This window comes from Liolophura sinensis, chromosome 9 (genome assembly GCF_032854445.1).
Source record: "Liolophura sinensis isolate JHLJ2023 chromosome 9, CUHK_Ljap_v2, whole genome shotgun sequence".
NCBI classification, from domain to species: Eukaryota; Metazoa; Mollusca; class Polyplacophora; order Chitonida; family Chitonidae; genus Liolophura; species Liolophura sinensis.
In genome coordinates, this window is record NC_088303.1 from 20,480,025 (window position 1) to 20,496,286 (window position 16,262).

The following is a 16,262-nucleotide window of genomic DNA, read 5'->3' on the forward strand; positions in this document are numbered from 1 at the left end:
ACAAAAACCACACTGCTTTTCCTCACCACTGTGCAATGTCTAAGCTAGCTTTAATAGGCAGTTTTAAACGACGGATCCATTCGAAGAAAAAACAATTGTGAATTAACTTTACGGAGATACTGAACAGATATAATAAATGTGTGGAACATTCGGGTGACCTATCTGCGTTGCAGCTACACTGAAAAAAATTAATCTCTTAATTTTAACGGAGAGTCTGTTGCCGGAGTGATGCTAGAATGTATTCTGTTAGTATAACATAATACTGTGTCATATTTGACAGAGTATTCCGTTAGTCTAGTAGAATCTTTATGTTAAATATGTGTGTTACATTTAACAGAATAATCTGGTGCAATTAGCGAATACATTCTAACATCATTCAGACAATGATGTTTTAACAGAGACTTGCTGTTAAAATTAACAGATTATTTTTTTTGAATATAACAACATAGACAATTAAAAGCCAAACGGGTTTTCGTGATTTTTTGGCTTTGTTAATCAGGGAAAACGTGACGGCAGCGCCGACATCGGTGCTGATGTGTGTATTGAATGGATTGATCACCTGTTGTTGACCGTGTAAATAAAGACACAAAGATGCCTGTGGCACAAAGCGAACCCATAATCCATCACATACATATTGGACACACATGCCTCCACCTACAATTGCTTGACCTCGGAAGAACCAATTTAAATGTGATGTGCATCATTTTGTCTAACACCTTACTCACTTAGGCCTATCTTCTTTTATTATAACTTTTCACTTACGCAAAGGCAATCAGTTTTATTTATGAAGGAAACCACTAACCTTTAGTAAGTCACATTTTCCGACGTGTGCTGCTTTTCAGGTAATATTGGCAAAAGACAAGTGGTTTTCAAGCCAGTCTGGCTGTGCACATGATCAAACAAATGTCAGTCACCACTTAGATTGTCACAAAGGACCCACAAGCTGCAGGAGTAGGGGGAATTCAAAAATTCTTGTCCACAGCTGGGTGTGTTGTGCAGAGAGTGTCTCTTAATGTGAAACCAGCTTCATAGTGCCTCCGCTGATTTCTTAACAATTCCAGCAAGACAAACACATCCACACAGGGGTATTAATGGAACTTTATTTACCATTAAATGGCAAAGCAAACAAATATACTTTTCATCAGAAACAAACTTCAAACCAGAGTAAATATTCTATGAAAGTACATACATGTCAGCACTATTTAAAATCAACATAAAATATCACATATAAAAAAATCATATAAAAATGAAAATCAACCCCACTCAAAAGAAAATTCTGTGATATTTAAAAATGAAAATCAGCACTACTTAAAGGTCAAAATTAGCACTATTTAAAAAGGTAAATATCGGCACCATTTCTACAAACGTATTTCAATTTAGCTTATGTAGGCGTGGATACAAAGTGATGGATGCACAAGGTCCTAAGTACATGAACCAGGTTTTGGGTGCTAAGACGTCACAAGGTCCTAAGGCCATGCAACAGGTTTTGGGTGCTAAGGCATCACAAGGTCCTAAGTACATGCACCAGGCTTTGTGTGCTAAGACACCACAAGGTTTGTGGTTCATCAATTTTTCTATCTTTGACGTCAAATGTGTGCTTGTGGTCGGAATAACGGAAAACACACCAAAAATCTCAATGATTCACAGTAAGCGGCAACGCCAATGTTAACTTGTTTCATCAGAGACACAATGGATTACCACATTAGGAATGCACGTAATACAATACACTAGTGGGAGTGTTACTTCTATAGCGGCCACTCAATTAAGGATCTTGGGAAATGCACCAGAATTTGGGTGCTAAAATACCACAAAGTTATGGGGACGTGCACCAGGGTTTGAGCGCTAAGACACCATAAAGTTCTGGGCACATCTGTCAACTTTCGGGCACTGTGCACACAACTCTGGCGACTTAATACAATACCCTAGACAGTACATGTCATTCCTTGAACCTTACCGCTGTAAATGAGAGCCACTAGCAACTCATCATGTCATCATTCAGTCACAGAGAAGTTGTCCTAACCAGGTTTAGGTATCTCAATGTGAAAAAATCCGTGCACAAGGCTTTTCTATGAGATAATTCTGAAATGGGCCTTCTCAAATATTAGGGGCCTTCGTCTTTTTCAGTGGATGAAATTCTATTTATTTATTATTTATTTATTTGATTGTTGTTTTACGTCGTAATCAAGAATATTTCGCTTATACAATGGCGACCAGCATTATGGTGGGTGGAAACCGGGCAGAGCCCGAGGGAAACCCATGATCATCCGTAGGTTGCTGGCAGACCTTCCCACGTTTGGCCGGAGAGGAAGCCAGCATGAGCTGGTCTTGAACTCCCAGTGATCGCATTGGTGAGAGACTCCTGGGTCATTACGCTGCACTAGCATGCTAACCAACTGAGCCACGGAGGTCCACGATGAAATTCTAAAGGTCATATGATATAATCCTTGCCAATGCATAAACTAGGACCAAACTTTCAACCTGAAGTGGGTTGCACAAACATGAAGATGGTGTTCAGACAAACTGGAAATTTTACCTATGTTTCACTGTCACACACAGATAAAAAATCAATAAGTAGGGCAACGTACCAATAACAGTGAAAGTCATCTCTCAAAGCAGCTGGCCCCAACCTTGTCCACAAAAAGCACTATTATGGTTAGATCCTGCATAACATCAGCACACTACACACTGCCATGATTCTGATTGGCAGATATTGGATATTAGCATGAAATGTTTCTGCACTTTGATTTTTCAGACTTTAACTGTGTTCTTGTTTGAAAATATAGAGAAGATTAAATAAGAAAAAGCTTTACTGTGAACTGTGTGAGGTTTGTTGGTAGTTTTGTGGTACTATAAAATTCCTGAAGCTTAAAATATGTAAATTAACGTTAAAACTAAGTTTGTGTCAACATGAAGATACTAGGTAAGCATTCATCAGAGTTCAGAAATTGCATTAAACTAACACAAAAATGTTGTGCAAAGGCAAACGACTCATGCGGGTAGGATGTATCTGCTTTAATACTTATAAAGCAAATTTCACAACTTTTTGTTGGTAAGTGTACATGTACATTTAGTTGCACACAGATGTAACAGGTGCCGAACTAAAAGACAGATGGACAGCCATCATTTCATAAGTTTCCGTGACAAAACAAATGAACTACTGTAATGGAAATCTATGAAAAGAACATTTCTTGCCAAATAATGACCAATACAAATAAAAACTGTCGGCTTTTCACAATTTTTTTTTAAGGATTGGGTTGAATTACTTTGTTTACTGTATATAATAAGTTTGCTTAAAATGTTACATGACTTTCCAATATACAGATACACCAGTACTCCTTCACTGGCCTGGGCGTTTTCCAGATGTACATGCACAATCTGGGCACACTTCACAGGCACATGCATCACCCTTCACTGGCCTTGTAGCAGATAATAAACTCTGGGTAGTACTGATCCTTGTCAAACAGTACGTAGAGGCTGGGATTCTGTGGATCATCAGTGCAGGAGTCGAAAAGTTTATTGGGGTTCTCTTCATCCACCTTGGGTGGGCGTCTCATCATCTTATCTCCCTTTGTCGTCTTACCAACCAGAACTCGTGCATAAAACATGAAGCGGAGGCCAACTTCATCTGGCTTTACATACCCATCTGCTTTGCTGGCTTGCACAGCGAAGTAAGCTCCCTTTCCATAACGCGCCCCAACAGCTGAGCCATACAGCCTCCAGTCAAAGTTTTGTTCGCAGATTGGGTCGACAGCTTCAGGGCTGGTGCCATGGAATAATCTTCTCTCAATTGTTAGTCCAGGGCCATATTCACGCTTGAGCTTATCAGCTTTCCTAAAAACAGAGCCCAAAGTCTCTCCATCAAAGTCAACACCTCAGAAAATATGTATACTATAAAGACTTGATCATTATTCCTTATGTGTGTGACAATTAAATTAGCCTGTTTGCTACCGTAGGTTGGAAGCACTGGCGTATAAACAAATCCAAGATTGTGTATTTCAAAGGTGCGGCTTCAAAGGATCTTAGTCTTTCGATGGACTTCTGAAACACAGCTGTCCACACCAAGGAACTTCATAGATTCTGCTTGTATTCTAGTGATCCAAAAGAACTCCGAGAATCGCCCCAACAAGTTCACAGGCATACATACTTACATCTGGAACATGAACCAGAGAGAGCGGTTCTGTACTCTCTTAATCAGGATGATGGAGGTGTTTGGCATGGACATCAGAAATATATCCCTTATGGTGGCATAGTCACGCGACGTGGGTGGGATGTCCACAGTTTTCATGTCCTCGCTCAAACCCATAGGTTTCCACTCACGGGGGAGGGTCACAGATTCTGACGAGTCCCTCTTGAACTTTTGTGCAGCCAATTCCTGCAGCCTAAAGCATCAGATATCGTAAAAATATTATGTTTATCATGAATTTTTGATTAACTGCTTTTAACAAGGAATATTTCACACCAACAACTGGCTTCAGTATCACATGATCCACACAAGAAAATGTCGCCACACAGAACAAATCCCTTCGATGGCCGTCCAATAAGACAGCATTTTATACTGGTCGAAGTTGCTGTCGTAAAACGATTACGCAAATAACATAGCTGAATTTTAGTGATCTCATCATGTACTGTCATATGTGGCCGTCCTAACATGGGGAGACCTGATGTCCTACCTGTTTGATACACGTGTCCTCAGGTTGTGAACTGTCCATCTACTGTGTCTTATGGCATGTGCAACAGTCACAGTAGACTGGCCAGCCTGGAGCATACTGAATGCATGTTCAGGTTCAACATTTGTAGGGCATGGCATGAGAATTGTTTATATCTCAAGGATTGTCAGTGTGTTTTTTTTTAAATCACCAGCAAATTCTGCACACATCTGGGTGCTCAGCTCCATTGATATTGTGTTCATGTGACCTTGTACAAGTGCAGGGTCATGTTTTCACAAAAGAGCACGCTGCCTGCACCTCGAGTGGTTCACCTTAATTCCAGTGGTTAGATGCGTCAGGTATTCACCCATATTAACTACCTTGTACAACACATCTTCAATATAATTCATTTCTCCAAATGGGAAGTTTCTTTTTTTGTTCATTATACATGCATAAGTGACATATCAGATGTACGTTTACCAGCAGATGTAAATTTCTTACGTTAACTCTTCAAGCTTTCCACATGTTTGCGAGGTGATCAGGGGCATATTCTGAAGCCATTATTCTGTTTTGACTGATAAAATTACATTTTTTATGAAGCCCTGAAACTTGACAATCCAACAAATGTAGTTTTGTTTCCAAAATCAAATTAAAACTGTGCATAAAGGGCACTAAAAGTTGCTCTTCATACGCCAAAAGGATGAGGAATTAGGGTACTTTCGTTGCTGGAAGCCAGTGATCTGTGGGAAAGCACAGCAACTTTGGAAGCATTCAAATGTGGAAAACCACACATGCCTGAGAGACCACTGACCTGGCTGCATTCTCTACTTCTTCTGGGGAAACAAAAGTTGGACGTCGTCGTAAGCGCCTCTCCGTGCTTGACTGCACATTCTTCTGTTTCATATTAGAGAAATCAACGATGTAACGAAAGCCACTGATCTTGATGGACAATTCTGCAGTTGGTTTTGTCTGATAAGCCTCCTCCAGCTTGGTTTGCACATCCTTCACTTGATTATTCTGATGTATATTCTGGAAAAGGAAAGCATCATCTCTGTCAGTAAGCCTCAATTTATTCTAATTTTGGATGATATATATGTCAACTAAAGGCTTACATGCTCTTTAAATCTCCAAGTATAATTCGAATATTACCCAGAAGTCACTGGTAATTGATTCCTTGGTAATTGCTGGAGTATTAGTGCAAAAGTTCTTTAATTTCATATATGACATTAGTCTGGTTTATGGGTGGAGGAAACCAAACCAGAAGCACCTCACAAACCAAAAGCACCTCACAAACCAGAGGCACCTAACAAAATGGAGGTAACTGTCAAACCGGAGGTACCTCTCAAACCGGAGAAACTTTTCAAACCAGAGGTACAGTACAGCTGCTTTTCAGGTGAATATTCTATGCCCAAAACTCTACAACAATGCAACAATTAAGACATGTGGAGAGTTTTTTTTTTTATTGCAGCTAATGATAACGTCACAGCATCATTTGCCTATGTTTCCAATCTGTACAAGCAAGTAAGTTTAAAATCAACACTGAGCATTAATATATCCTCTGTGTAGGAAGACACAATAGTCCCAAGCAGTAAGCTAAAAACACCTGTGTTATAGACTGGAATATTGCAGGAAACTGTCAAGCAGAAAAAATGCTAGTCAATGCACGAAGACAGGGCAGATGTGTCGTAAATAAGTTCAAAACAAGATACCTGAAGATACCGAGATACCTGAAAAACCCGACGTACCACCTTGGAGGTCAAACATCTTGTTCTAAACTAAAAGCAACAGCCAAAACAGTGATAGTGCAAATTCAAACAAGACGTCTCTTTGGTCAACAGGTTGGTAGTCCCAACAAGCCAGCACTTTAACCATCTAAGCCATCAAGGGCCCCAAGTTACCGACTGAACTTTCCTACATGTGACACACACATAAATGTATAAACACTAGACTGATGGAAGACAAGTGGTCTTTATTTTAGACACAACATTGCTGACCACTTCTTATCACCAAGGCCTGATGAAGAGAGAGTTGCAAGAACACAAATTATTTGTCCAAGACGGCTTAAACATACACCTTATGAGTTGTAGGATTGACTAGGGATTGAAAGACAGCCATCTTAACTGCTCAACCCACTCCCAATCTATCTATTAAAGAGAACAAAACAGTTAAAATAGATCAGACAACATCAATATGAGAGTTTCAAGTTGTCTTTCCTTTCTCTTTTTTAGGTACAAAAAGTCCTACTGTATCATCTGTCAAAAATGTTACACAACATTTGCTGACATTAATTTACTGTTTACCTGCCTAGCCATGCTCCAGAGGTACAAATGACACCTCTTTCATCTCAGAGCTTCTAAAGTTCACAAATGTTCGGCTCCTCAATCTTCTCTATTCATTTACGCAATATAAAGTGTTATGTAACCGTTTTCAGGCACTTTATGTATGTTTACATTGTATGTTATAGAAAATGTAATCAAATATAGTTGTCTCATATTTCTGACGAGTCATGTGGTATAGTAGAACTCCTTAAACTTTAGTGATAGGAGAGTTTGAACTAGAAACACCCCTTATGTACATACAATTTCGCAAGCAATTTCATCAGTATGTGATCCCAGCTGAAAATTGTTGTTCTGTGTAACTGACATCATGCAGGCCATTATACCAGTACACATGATATGGCTGATATATTACCAATGTTGCCTTAATCATTCATTCGATGGAATACCCAAAACATCACTGGCTTCGTGCCCACAGAAATGTCAGGCACAATGGGGCTCTCCAGCCCTCTACGAAGGGCAGCAAATCACGAAACTCCTACAACATCAGTACCCTTGACTTTACTTATATAGCAAAAGCAGATGTGATCATTCATGGTGACTTGTTATGTAGTTGAAATCACTAGTAATTTTTTTTCCACACAGGTAGAAGGCACTGCTGTTTCCAGGATTTGCAAGATTTGCTTGCCTTTGAGGGGGCCACAAACTGCACTCAGAGCCTTGTTTTGTTACCTTCTGACCACATGGCATCCAGCCTTCATCACTCTCCCAGTACCACGTCCACTTCGTGGCAAACAGCTGATCTTTATTCTCATTTACATACGAGTCTGTGGAGAGTCGACGAACAGGAATACTCATATCGCTAGTTCTGGCAATCATGTTCATCGTGTTGAAGTCTACAGAAAACATCTGACTGGAAAAACAAATAAGCCAATAACCTTTTGACAGGATGTTTGTACTTTACTATTTGTGTAAATGTTTTAATTACACAGTGCATGTCTGTAATACTTAGTGACAATAATTAGTTAAGAAGCATCACCAATTGCTTATTTTGACAAAACATTAAGAGTAAAGAAATCCACAAATTGACCATGACCCGGAATAAAACTACACCTTGAATATCATTGTGACAGAAAGACAAGCGCATTTAACGTCTCAGATAGGACTGTCACCCTTCTACAATCACTGTGCATGACCCAGTGCTTGACTCAATCCTAGCTTACCCCTCTACAATCACTGAGCATGATCTCGTCTTGATTTATCCTTCTGCAATCACAGTGCATGATCCAGACCTGACTTACCCTTCTACAATCACTGTGCGTGACCCAGTGCTTCAATCAGTCCTGACTTACCCCTCTACAATCACTGAGCATGATCTCGTCTTGATTTATCCTTCTGCAATCACAGTGCATGATCCAGACCTGACTTACCCTTCTACAATCACTATGCGTGACCCAGTGCTTCAATCAGTCCTGACTTACCCCTCTACAATCACTGAGCATGATCTCGTCTTGATTTATCCTTCTGCAATCACAGTGCATGATCCTGTCCTGACTTACCCTTCTACAATCACTGTGCATGACCCAGTGCTTCAATCAGTCCTGATGTACCCTTCTACAATTACTGAGCATGATCTCGTCTTGATTTATCCTTCTGCAATCACAGTGCATGATCCTGTCCTGACTTACCCTTTTACAATCAGAGTGCTTGAAGCAGTCCTGACTTACCCTTCCACAATCACAGAACAAGCTTCAGTCTTGACATTGCAATAGCTCTGCTCCAACAGCTGCACATTATCCCTGCTGAAGAAGTTCCATTTCATACCTTGCTGGAGGGTTCTGTACTGCCATACATAGGGTAAGAGTTGGTGGTGATTTTTACAGCTTTCACCATAGGCACATTTTCCAGAGAGAAAATACAGGCAGATATCAGCCTCATCGAAAATGCTTATATGTAGGCTTCTTTTCACCACCTTAGCAGTAGATTTCTGTTGACTCAGGCTTTCCTTGGAAGCAGTTTTTGCTGATGAGCCTTTCTGTTTGCTTGTTCCTATAGCCTCTCCTGAAACAGCTTCACCACTGCTAGCTTGTTTCTCTTTCTTTTTTTTCCCCTGACCTCGTTTACCTCTTTTTTTCTTTTGCACTTTTGCTTCTTTAGATTCCTCCTCAGGCCCTTCATCATAAACAGATGAATCACTATTATCTGAATCAGTTGCCACCTTGCTCCAGCTGCCATGCCTTGGATTTGAGGGCTTGTCACGTTCCTGTGACTGTGGTCGACGATGTTGCTTTGAAAGGGGCTTTTTTGGACCTCTCACATCCATGGCGGACAGAGCCCTTATCTGGGCTTCAAGTCCTCTTTCTGGCCTGGTTGGCACCCTCAGTAGTCTGCGATATTCCATCAACACGTTCTTAGGTTTTTGGTCAACATTCATGCCACAGTCTTTCAGCCTTGCCTTGACCATAGGATCAAATATGTCATGGGAAAAGTCACAGGTCTGGTGGCTTTTTGGACAATTGCCTTCCACATATCCCTGGCACATGTGAAGCAGATGGCATGTAGCTTGGTTGTTACACAGGCCATGGTTGTAATTATGACAGAGCTGAGGAACCATCGGACTTGGTGGTCTTCCCCACTGATTGTGAGGGGAGAATGTCAGGACATTGGGATTCTTGAACATTTTCTTACCCTCTGTGGCTGATGTTGATTCTTTTATCTTCAGGGCTGCGACATACTCATTTTTTACATCTCCAGGCTTAGCTTTTGTGTTAAAGCCTGCCTTTTGTAAGCACATTTTAGCTTGGGGGTTAAAGATGTTATGGCTATAGTCGCATTCTTTTCCACTCTTACAGTAACTGCTGGGATGGAAATATTTATAGCACAAATGTGGCCTCGTACAATCCTTGCGGGTACAGGTTTTTGTGTTGTAATCTCTGCAGATTGATGGCACATATCTGTATGCTGGACTATCGGCCATATTTCTGAAACACAAATATCAGTAATAGAAAAGATTCCACCCTTAAAACTGGCCTTGAACACTGGGTACTACATGCCATTATATAATAAGCTGATTATTAAGATACTATTCCTTTTGTATTACGGATTATTTGCTTCCAGAACATATACATGTTTATAGAATCAGAAAGTAAATCAGGTGATAAAATAAATATACTCTATTTCAGATAACCATTACTGAATTTACAGTTACATGTGACAAGGATATTATGACAGCAAAGTTGGCTCAGTCCAACAAAAACCAGAACATCAGACCAGGGACATGCAGCTTAACTATGCAGGAGCTCAATGATGGTAATTTGCACTGGTGTCTATGTGCAGCCTTACTGACCACTGTCAGGTCTCTTAATCTCTATGTAGAGGTTTTTGAGTAATTAATTCATTAAACGTCCAAAATATGTAAATTAGCACAAGACACATCCATCAGTTTCACAGTTCTGACTGAAAAAAAAAAAAAAATGCAATTGGTGTTGGATGAACAGACCAACGATCATGCTGACAAATGGCATGCCAGTTTGATGGAAAGAGATATAAGCTGACAGATGAACTGCTTGACAGGCTGATGGACACTGCTATGCTGAAAGATGACGTGCCAGTCTGACAGACAGAGATATAGGCTAACAGACACAGCCATGCTGACAGATGACATGCCAATCTGATGGACGGAGATACAGGCTGACAGACACACAGCCATGTTGACAGATGGAATGCAAATCTGAAAGACGGAGAAATAGAATAGAAAATAGAATAGAAACGGACACAGCAATGTTGACAGATGGCATGCCAATCTGATGTATGGTGATACAGGAAGACAGATGTACAGCCATGCAGACAGATGACATGCCAATCTGTTGAATATAGGCTGATGAATTTATTTATTTATTTATCTGATTGGTGTTTTACGCCGTACTCAAGAATATTTCACTTCTACGACAGTGGCCAGCATTATGGTGGGTGGAAACCGGGCAGAGCCCAGGGGAAACCCACGACCATCCGCAGGTTGCTAGCAGACCTTCCCATGTATGGCCGGAGAGGAAGGCTGATGAACTGCTTACCAGGCTGACACACACGCATCCATGCTGATGTGACATGCCAATGGACGGAAAGAGATATACGCTGACGGTTGAATTGCTTTACAGGCTGACACACATGGCCATGCTGACATATGACATGGCAATCTGATGGATGAAGATATAGGCTGACGGATGAATTGCTTACCAGGCTGACACACACGGATCCATGCTGACATATGACATGCCAACGGACGGAAAGAGATACAGGCCAACGGATGAATTGCTTTACAGGCTGACTCACACACATCCACGCTGACATATGATATGCCAACGGACGGAAAGAGATATAGGCTGACAGATGAATTGCTTTACAGGCTGACACACGGCCATTGCTAACAGACGGCATGCCAATCTGTTGGATGCAGATATAGGCTGATGGATGAATTGCTTTACAGGCTGACAGACACAGCTATGCTAAAAAAGATGGCATGCCAATCTGATAGACAGGGATAGAGGCTAACAGACACAGCTATGTTGACAAATGACATGACAATCTGATTATCACGTAAACGCCTTTGATAAACTGATAAGCTTTTCGTCTGAGACTTTATACATGGCCATAATAAGCCCCAGAGGGAGCCTACTACATTTATATACTTTGTCCAGCACTAGAGGTTACTATTTACTCCATTGCAGACAGGTTAAGCGTGCGTCCATGCATGTTCGCCAATTTAAACATGTGATTCTGAGTAGCGAAGACCGAAAGGCCATCGAGTCCTATTTTCCCAAAGTGTTTACTAAATGCATGGAACAGTGTGATGAAAATACCGCTGTGACCGTACAGACCTCTAGACTGTGAAAATTCAAGCTTGACTGGTGAGCACTGAAAGGCCGTCTAGGTCATATTTTCAACAAAAACAGTACCCAATGCATGGAGCTGTGTGATAAAAATACTGATGTCACCTTACAGAGCTCCCACATGCAAAACTGCATTAATTCTACCTCACCTGTGAGAGGAACTTCAAGGTCATGGCAACGGAACAGATTTACACCATTTAATAATAAATATTGCCTGTAGAAGTCTTTGTGACAAAACTGGTGCCAGATTATTGGATTTGGAAAGGCCTTCACCCAGTCAACCCAGTTTTACAGGGAAGTAAAAATAAACATGCAAGTCTAAACTATAATTACCAACCAGGTAATGTCACAAAATCCTGCGCCGATGATGGCGCCATGATCCAATCATAATCTGCTTATGGTGGGCGGATGATACGCCAGTGGTGACAGCAGATTGACTCACTGATGACCCACCTTCCGTGTATGGTCCACATATCCTATGTCAACCGTCCGGCCACGATATAAGGAGAATTTATGGCTAGGATCCAGCTGTATTACATGTATCATTGTAAACACAAGTACACGGCATGTACTGGCGAGTTTAGGCCTGCTCTCAATGTAACATTCAAATACCACGAAAACTACATAAAGAAGTGTTAAAAAATTGGTAAATTCTGCTAAACTGTAAAAACACTCAAAGAGTAAACAGCAATGTTCACATCATGACAATGCTGAGTGGAAAAAAAGTATGTAGCAAAATTAAAGTCTTAATTACCTGTAATTATAAAAGTTCATAAAGGATGAACTGAATTCAGCAGAGTACACGCAGGTGTAAAAAACAAAGGTGATTTTTTGGTACAGTGCTGAGAGCAAAGTTCTCCATTAACCTTTAGATTATAGTCAGAATGAAAAAAATATGTCGGTCAAAAAGCTTCACAAATATTTCACTAGAATTTCAACACATAACTATCTCTGTGTAGATTGATCACCTGGTAGGAAAACATGATTGTAAGACAATACTGCATGAAAACATGGCGGGCTCCAGTACATGTATTTCTGGAAAACTGTATTGTCTTTATGTATACAATACATACCATACATCCACACATATTAATACATGTACATGTAATAGTCAAGGGGGTGTGGTATGTCATGGTCAGTATGTGACTTGTCCTTGTCTAGCTGTTCTCACCCCTAAATGCATATAGGCAACACATTCGTGTTGTAACGGTACATACATGTAGCACGCAGAAAAATGTAGGCCACATAATCTTTTAAGCTTAACACATATCAGGTGTACAACTTTAAAGATAGGGATGATGTATACTGGGAACATCAACACATGGTGGCTAATAGCAGGGTTGTGAAGGTCGCAGTTTCTACAGAACAAAATTTTGAAACCTGAGCTGGTCATCGTATTGGTACAACTTGGAATGGAATAACCGACACAAGCGAAACTGAAACGGCATGTGTGGCACCTAACAGAAGTAAAGTGAACCCTCTGTACTATGAGAAATCAATTATTGTACAGTTGCATACTGTACAATGCATACACAATTTGCAAAAGTAACATGTAACAAAATGTTCTTTTACACTTTTCAAATACATGTATTAATAATATACAGGTACTGTGGAATATGAGCTTACATCCACTGCTCGACCTAGACAAATCATTTGTTCATTACCCGTATCTCATGAGCAAAACAACAACAATATTGTACTCCTTATAGCTATGGTAATTCAATTATCTGTTTTGAGGTGGTTCATAAGAGCCACCATACATGAACACATTACATGTACTGTGAACAATACAAATACAACTGAATAATTATCAGTGGCTTAAAACAGGTCATTATCACGTACATAATGCGTCACAATACGTACACTCAACCTACCAGAAGGTAAAAGGGACAATGCTGCTAACGGCGGGGCTTCCATACATTGCAATGCACACTGTAGGAGGTTATCTGCATCTGTCAGATCAGCAATAACCTATCATTACAAAATACAAGTAAGAGAATGAAACAGCTCCCTATACTCACAGAGCGACAGTAACTAAGTGCTTCCGAAACTTGCATGTTTACAGTGCAAACTATAAAAGTGTAGGGAATGGCGCGTAAAAGTACATTTTTACGAATCCACAATCTTTCACGAACTCGTTACAATAAATCTGAATATTTCCAAAATACACCCTTTCTTCCACGAAAATAAACTGCTACAGATGACTAGTAGCGGATTGTGGAAGAAATCACAATAACTCAAAAGTAATGCTCACAGTGAAAACATTTCTCGGATGACGAGAGTCTGTTGCCAGTAAAAACAATATGGCACCTTATACAATCAACCAGTCTAGCAGCACCATGGGTATCACAGTTTTACAACCATTAATTCCAAGTCACAATTTTTTACTTCATTTAATTTATTAGACAAATTTTTCATCTGACAAGATGTGGCTTCCTCCACCCATATATGTTTTTAAATGTCATTATTAACTGAGTGATAAAAGATGTAAAATACATGGGTAAAAAATATGATATGACCTAACATATAGAATGAAAATAAAGCGGCATGGCTGTCTCCTTGGGGATTAAAAATGCTGGGCTTGAAACTTAAGCTTTTCCTAGGCCCAAACGGTCAGTCCAGAAATTATAAGTAGCCTGTGCCCAGTTTCATGAGGCTCTCTTAACACTACAAACTCGCGGCTACCATGATGACATTGTTCCTACATCAGTGATTTCTGTGGTAGTGAACCTAACCTTAAGAGTGCTTAAGCTGGGGCTACGTCAACGGCGATAGTTGTCAAAACAACCTTCCTGAGGACAGAGCCTGCACTGGGGGAGCTAATTAAGCTGGTCCTGGCATTTGCAAATAAGCATATACACTTCTGATCAGATTTTGTGAAGGACCAAATTAGCAGCATATCTCTACCAAATTGTGCAGGTTATTTTGTGTTATGATTGCAGCTGGGACCAAAATCATGTACTGGTATAGCTGCAGAGTAGAGTAACTCTTATAGAGCAACACAGTAAGTTGCAAAGAGTTATGGAGAGAAAAATGTGTCGGATTAACGGTAAGGTACGATTAGCATAAATCAATGTCATGGACATGCATGTTCCTACAAATTAACAGACCTAATCTCAAGTTGGCCTAACCAAAAACAGTCCATTTCAGTATCATAAATGGAAAAAAAAGGCATCTTTAGGGTCTACCTTACTGCAGCCATCTTGAAAACTCAACGAAATGCTATGGTATAGGCTCTGAAAATGTGATTATTTTTCGCGAACAGATGTGATTGCCATGGACCTTTTGGTTCAGAGAGTGAGTCTCACAAAAGTTTAGTTAAGTACAGAGACCACATGGTTTAGACACCAATTTATGCCACGAAAGAAATGCCCATGTAAACAGCTGTAGATATTCCTTATGATAAATCCGACACATATGGGCCCTTTCTCTCCATAACTCTCTCAACTGCGTTGCTCGATACGAGTTAACCCACATCTATTTTCGCCTGATCTACAAGTTAAGTTGACTTCATAGCATATGCTATAGCTCTGTAGGACTGTGAATGCCTAGGCTAAATATACATACTATCAGTACCCTATAGCATACATAACCATAGCATACATAACCAGAGCCTGATGAATTAGACGTTGTATGCTGAATAATCGTTATGCTAAAATAACCACAACCCTACAGAGCTAAGTCTACACATAACGTGTCCCGCAAGCTTCAGCTGCACATGTACGCAGAGTCGTCTATAACATAGGCTTCGTGTCAACACTATGAAAGAAAATGATCATATCGCAAGCAGTGCAACACATGGACTACATATGAAACTATTAAATACTGCTAAGCACACAAGGACCTATTTCTTGGAAATGCCCCGATATTATTACTACCAGTACACGCATGTACAAAGTGCGGGAAATTCATCAGTACAAATTTCAAAATTTCTGACAAGTTCAGAAATCATAAGTAACAGCAGTGATGCTCTTGTGTCCTACCTCTGTCGACTGTCACGTCAAGTAAAAACCTCAAACCAGACAGGGATAGACCTAAAGTGTGAAATTTACGGTTCCACTGGGCTGTCAACAGCGTCCTGTTAATGCAACAGTACTCGTCAGCCTACATCCACGAGGGGAACGGAAGTACATCCACCAGGAGAACGGACATCCATCAGGAGGACGGTGTAGTGCGCATGACCACACATATGGCGCGAAATGTAAAGTAGTGGGATATAGTTACACATTTGTGTTCACTAAAAAGACATACGGATTATATCACTGTATATCTCATACTATTAACTTAAATTTTATTTACTACAGGGCTTCTCCAAATAATCGAACTATAGACAACAGATGATGAACAAGACAAGGTATCTTATAAATTATCAGTATAAATTATCGAACTATCGAAGACAGATGATGAATAAGACAAGGTATTCTATATCATAAGGACCCAACAGCCCACGGCCT

General features: G+C 40.2%; 1 protein-coding gene across 5 annotated transcripts; it reads right to left on the reverse strand.

Annotated features, from left to right (window-relative positions):
- Nucleotides 1–1,084: 1,084 nt before the first annotated feature.
- LOC135474822 (protein mono-ADP-ribosyltransferase PARP12-like) lies at nt 1,085–15,893 on the reverse strand. Of its 5 annotated transcripts, XM_064754428.1 has the most exons (7): nt 15,792–15,893; nt 13,683–13,779; nt 8,650–9,903; nt 7,655–7,835; nt 5,458–5,675; nt 4,149–4,379; nt 1,085–3,831 (listed from the first exon to the last, which is right to left on the reverse strand). In XM_064754428.1, the coding sequence occupies exons 3-7, from the start codon at nt 9,897–9,899 to the stop codon at nt 3,402–3,404; spliced, it is 2,310 nt and encodes a 769-aa protein (XP_064610498.1). In that variant the 5' UTR covers nt 9,900–9,903; nt 13,683–13,779; nt 15,792–15,893; the 3' UTR covers nt 1,085–3,401. The 5 variants fall into 5 exon arrangements, with proteins under 5 accessions (XP_064610498.1, XP_064610497.1, XP_064610499.1 ...); XM_064754427.1 differs by lacking the exon at nt 13,683–13,779; XM_064754429.1 differs by lacking the exons at nt 13,683–13,779; nt 15,792–15,893 and adding an exon at nt 12,146–12,336.
- Nucleotides 15,894–16,262: the final 369 nt, after the last annotated feature.

Bases quoted from the DNA above. Each gene is read 5' to 3' on its own strand.
- LOC135474822 (XM_064754427.1), bottom strand. From the start codon at position 9,899: ATGGCCGATAGTCCAGCATACAGATATGTGCCATCAATCTGCAGAGAT. The intron at 5,676-7,654 runs GTAACAAAACAA...TTCCTTTTCCAG, and splicing joins GGATGCCATGTGGTCAGAAG to AATATACATCAGAATAATCA. The intron at 3,832-4,148 runs GTAAGTATGTAT...CTCTGTTTTTAG, and splicing joins CTCTGGTTCATGTTCCAGAT to GAAAGCTGATAAGCTCAAGC.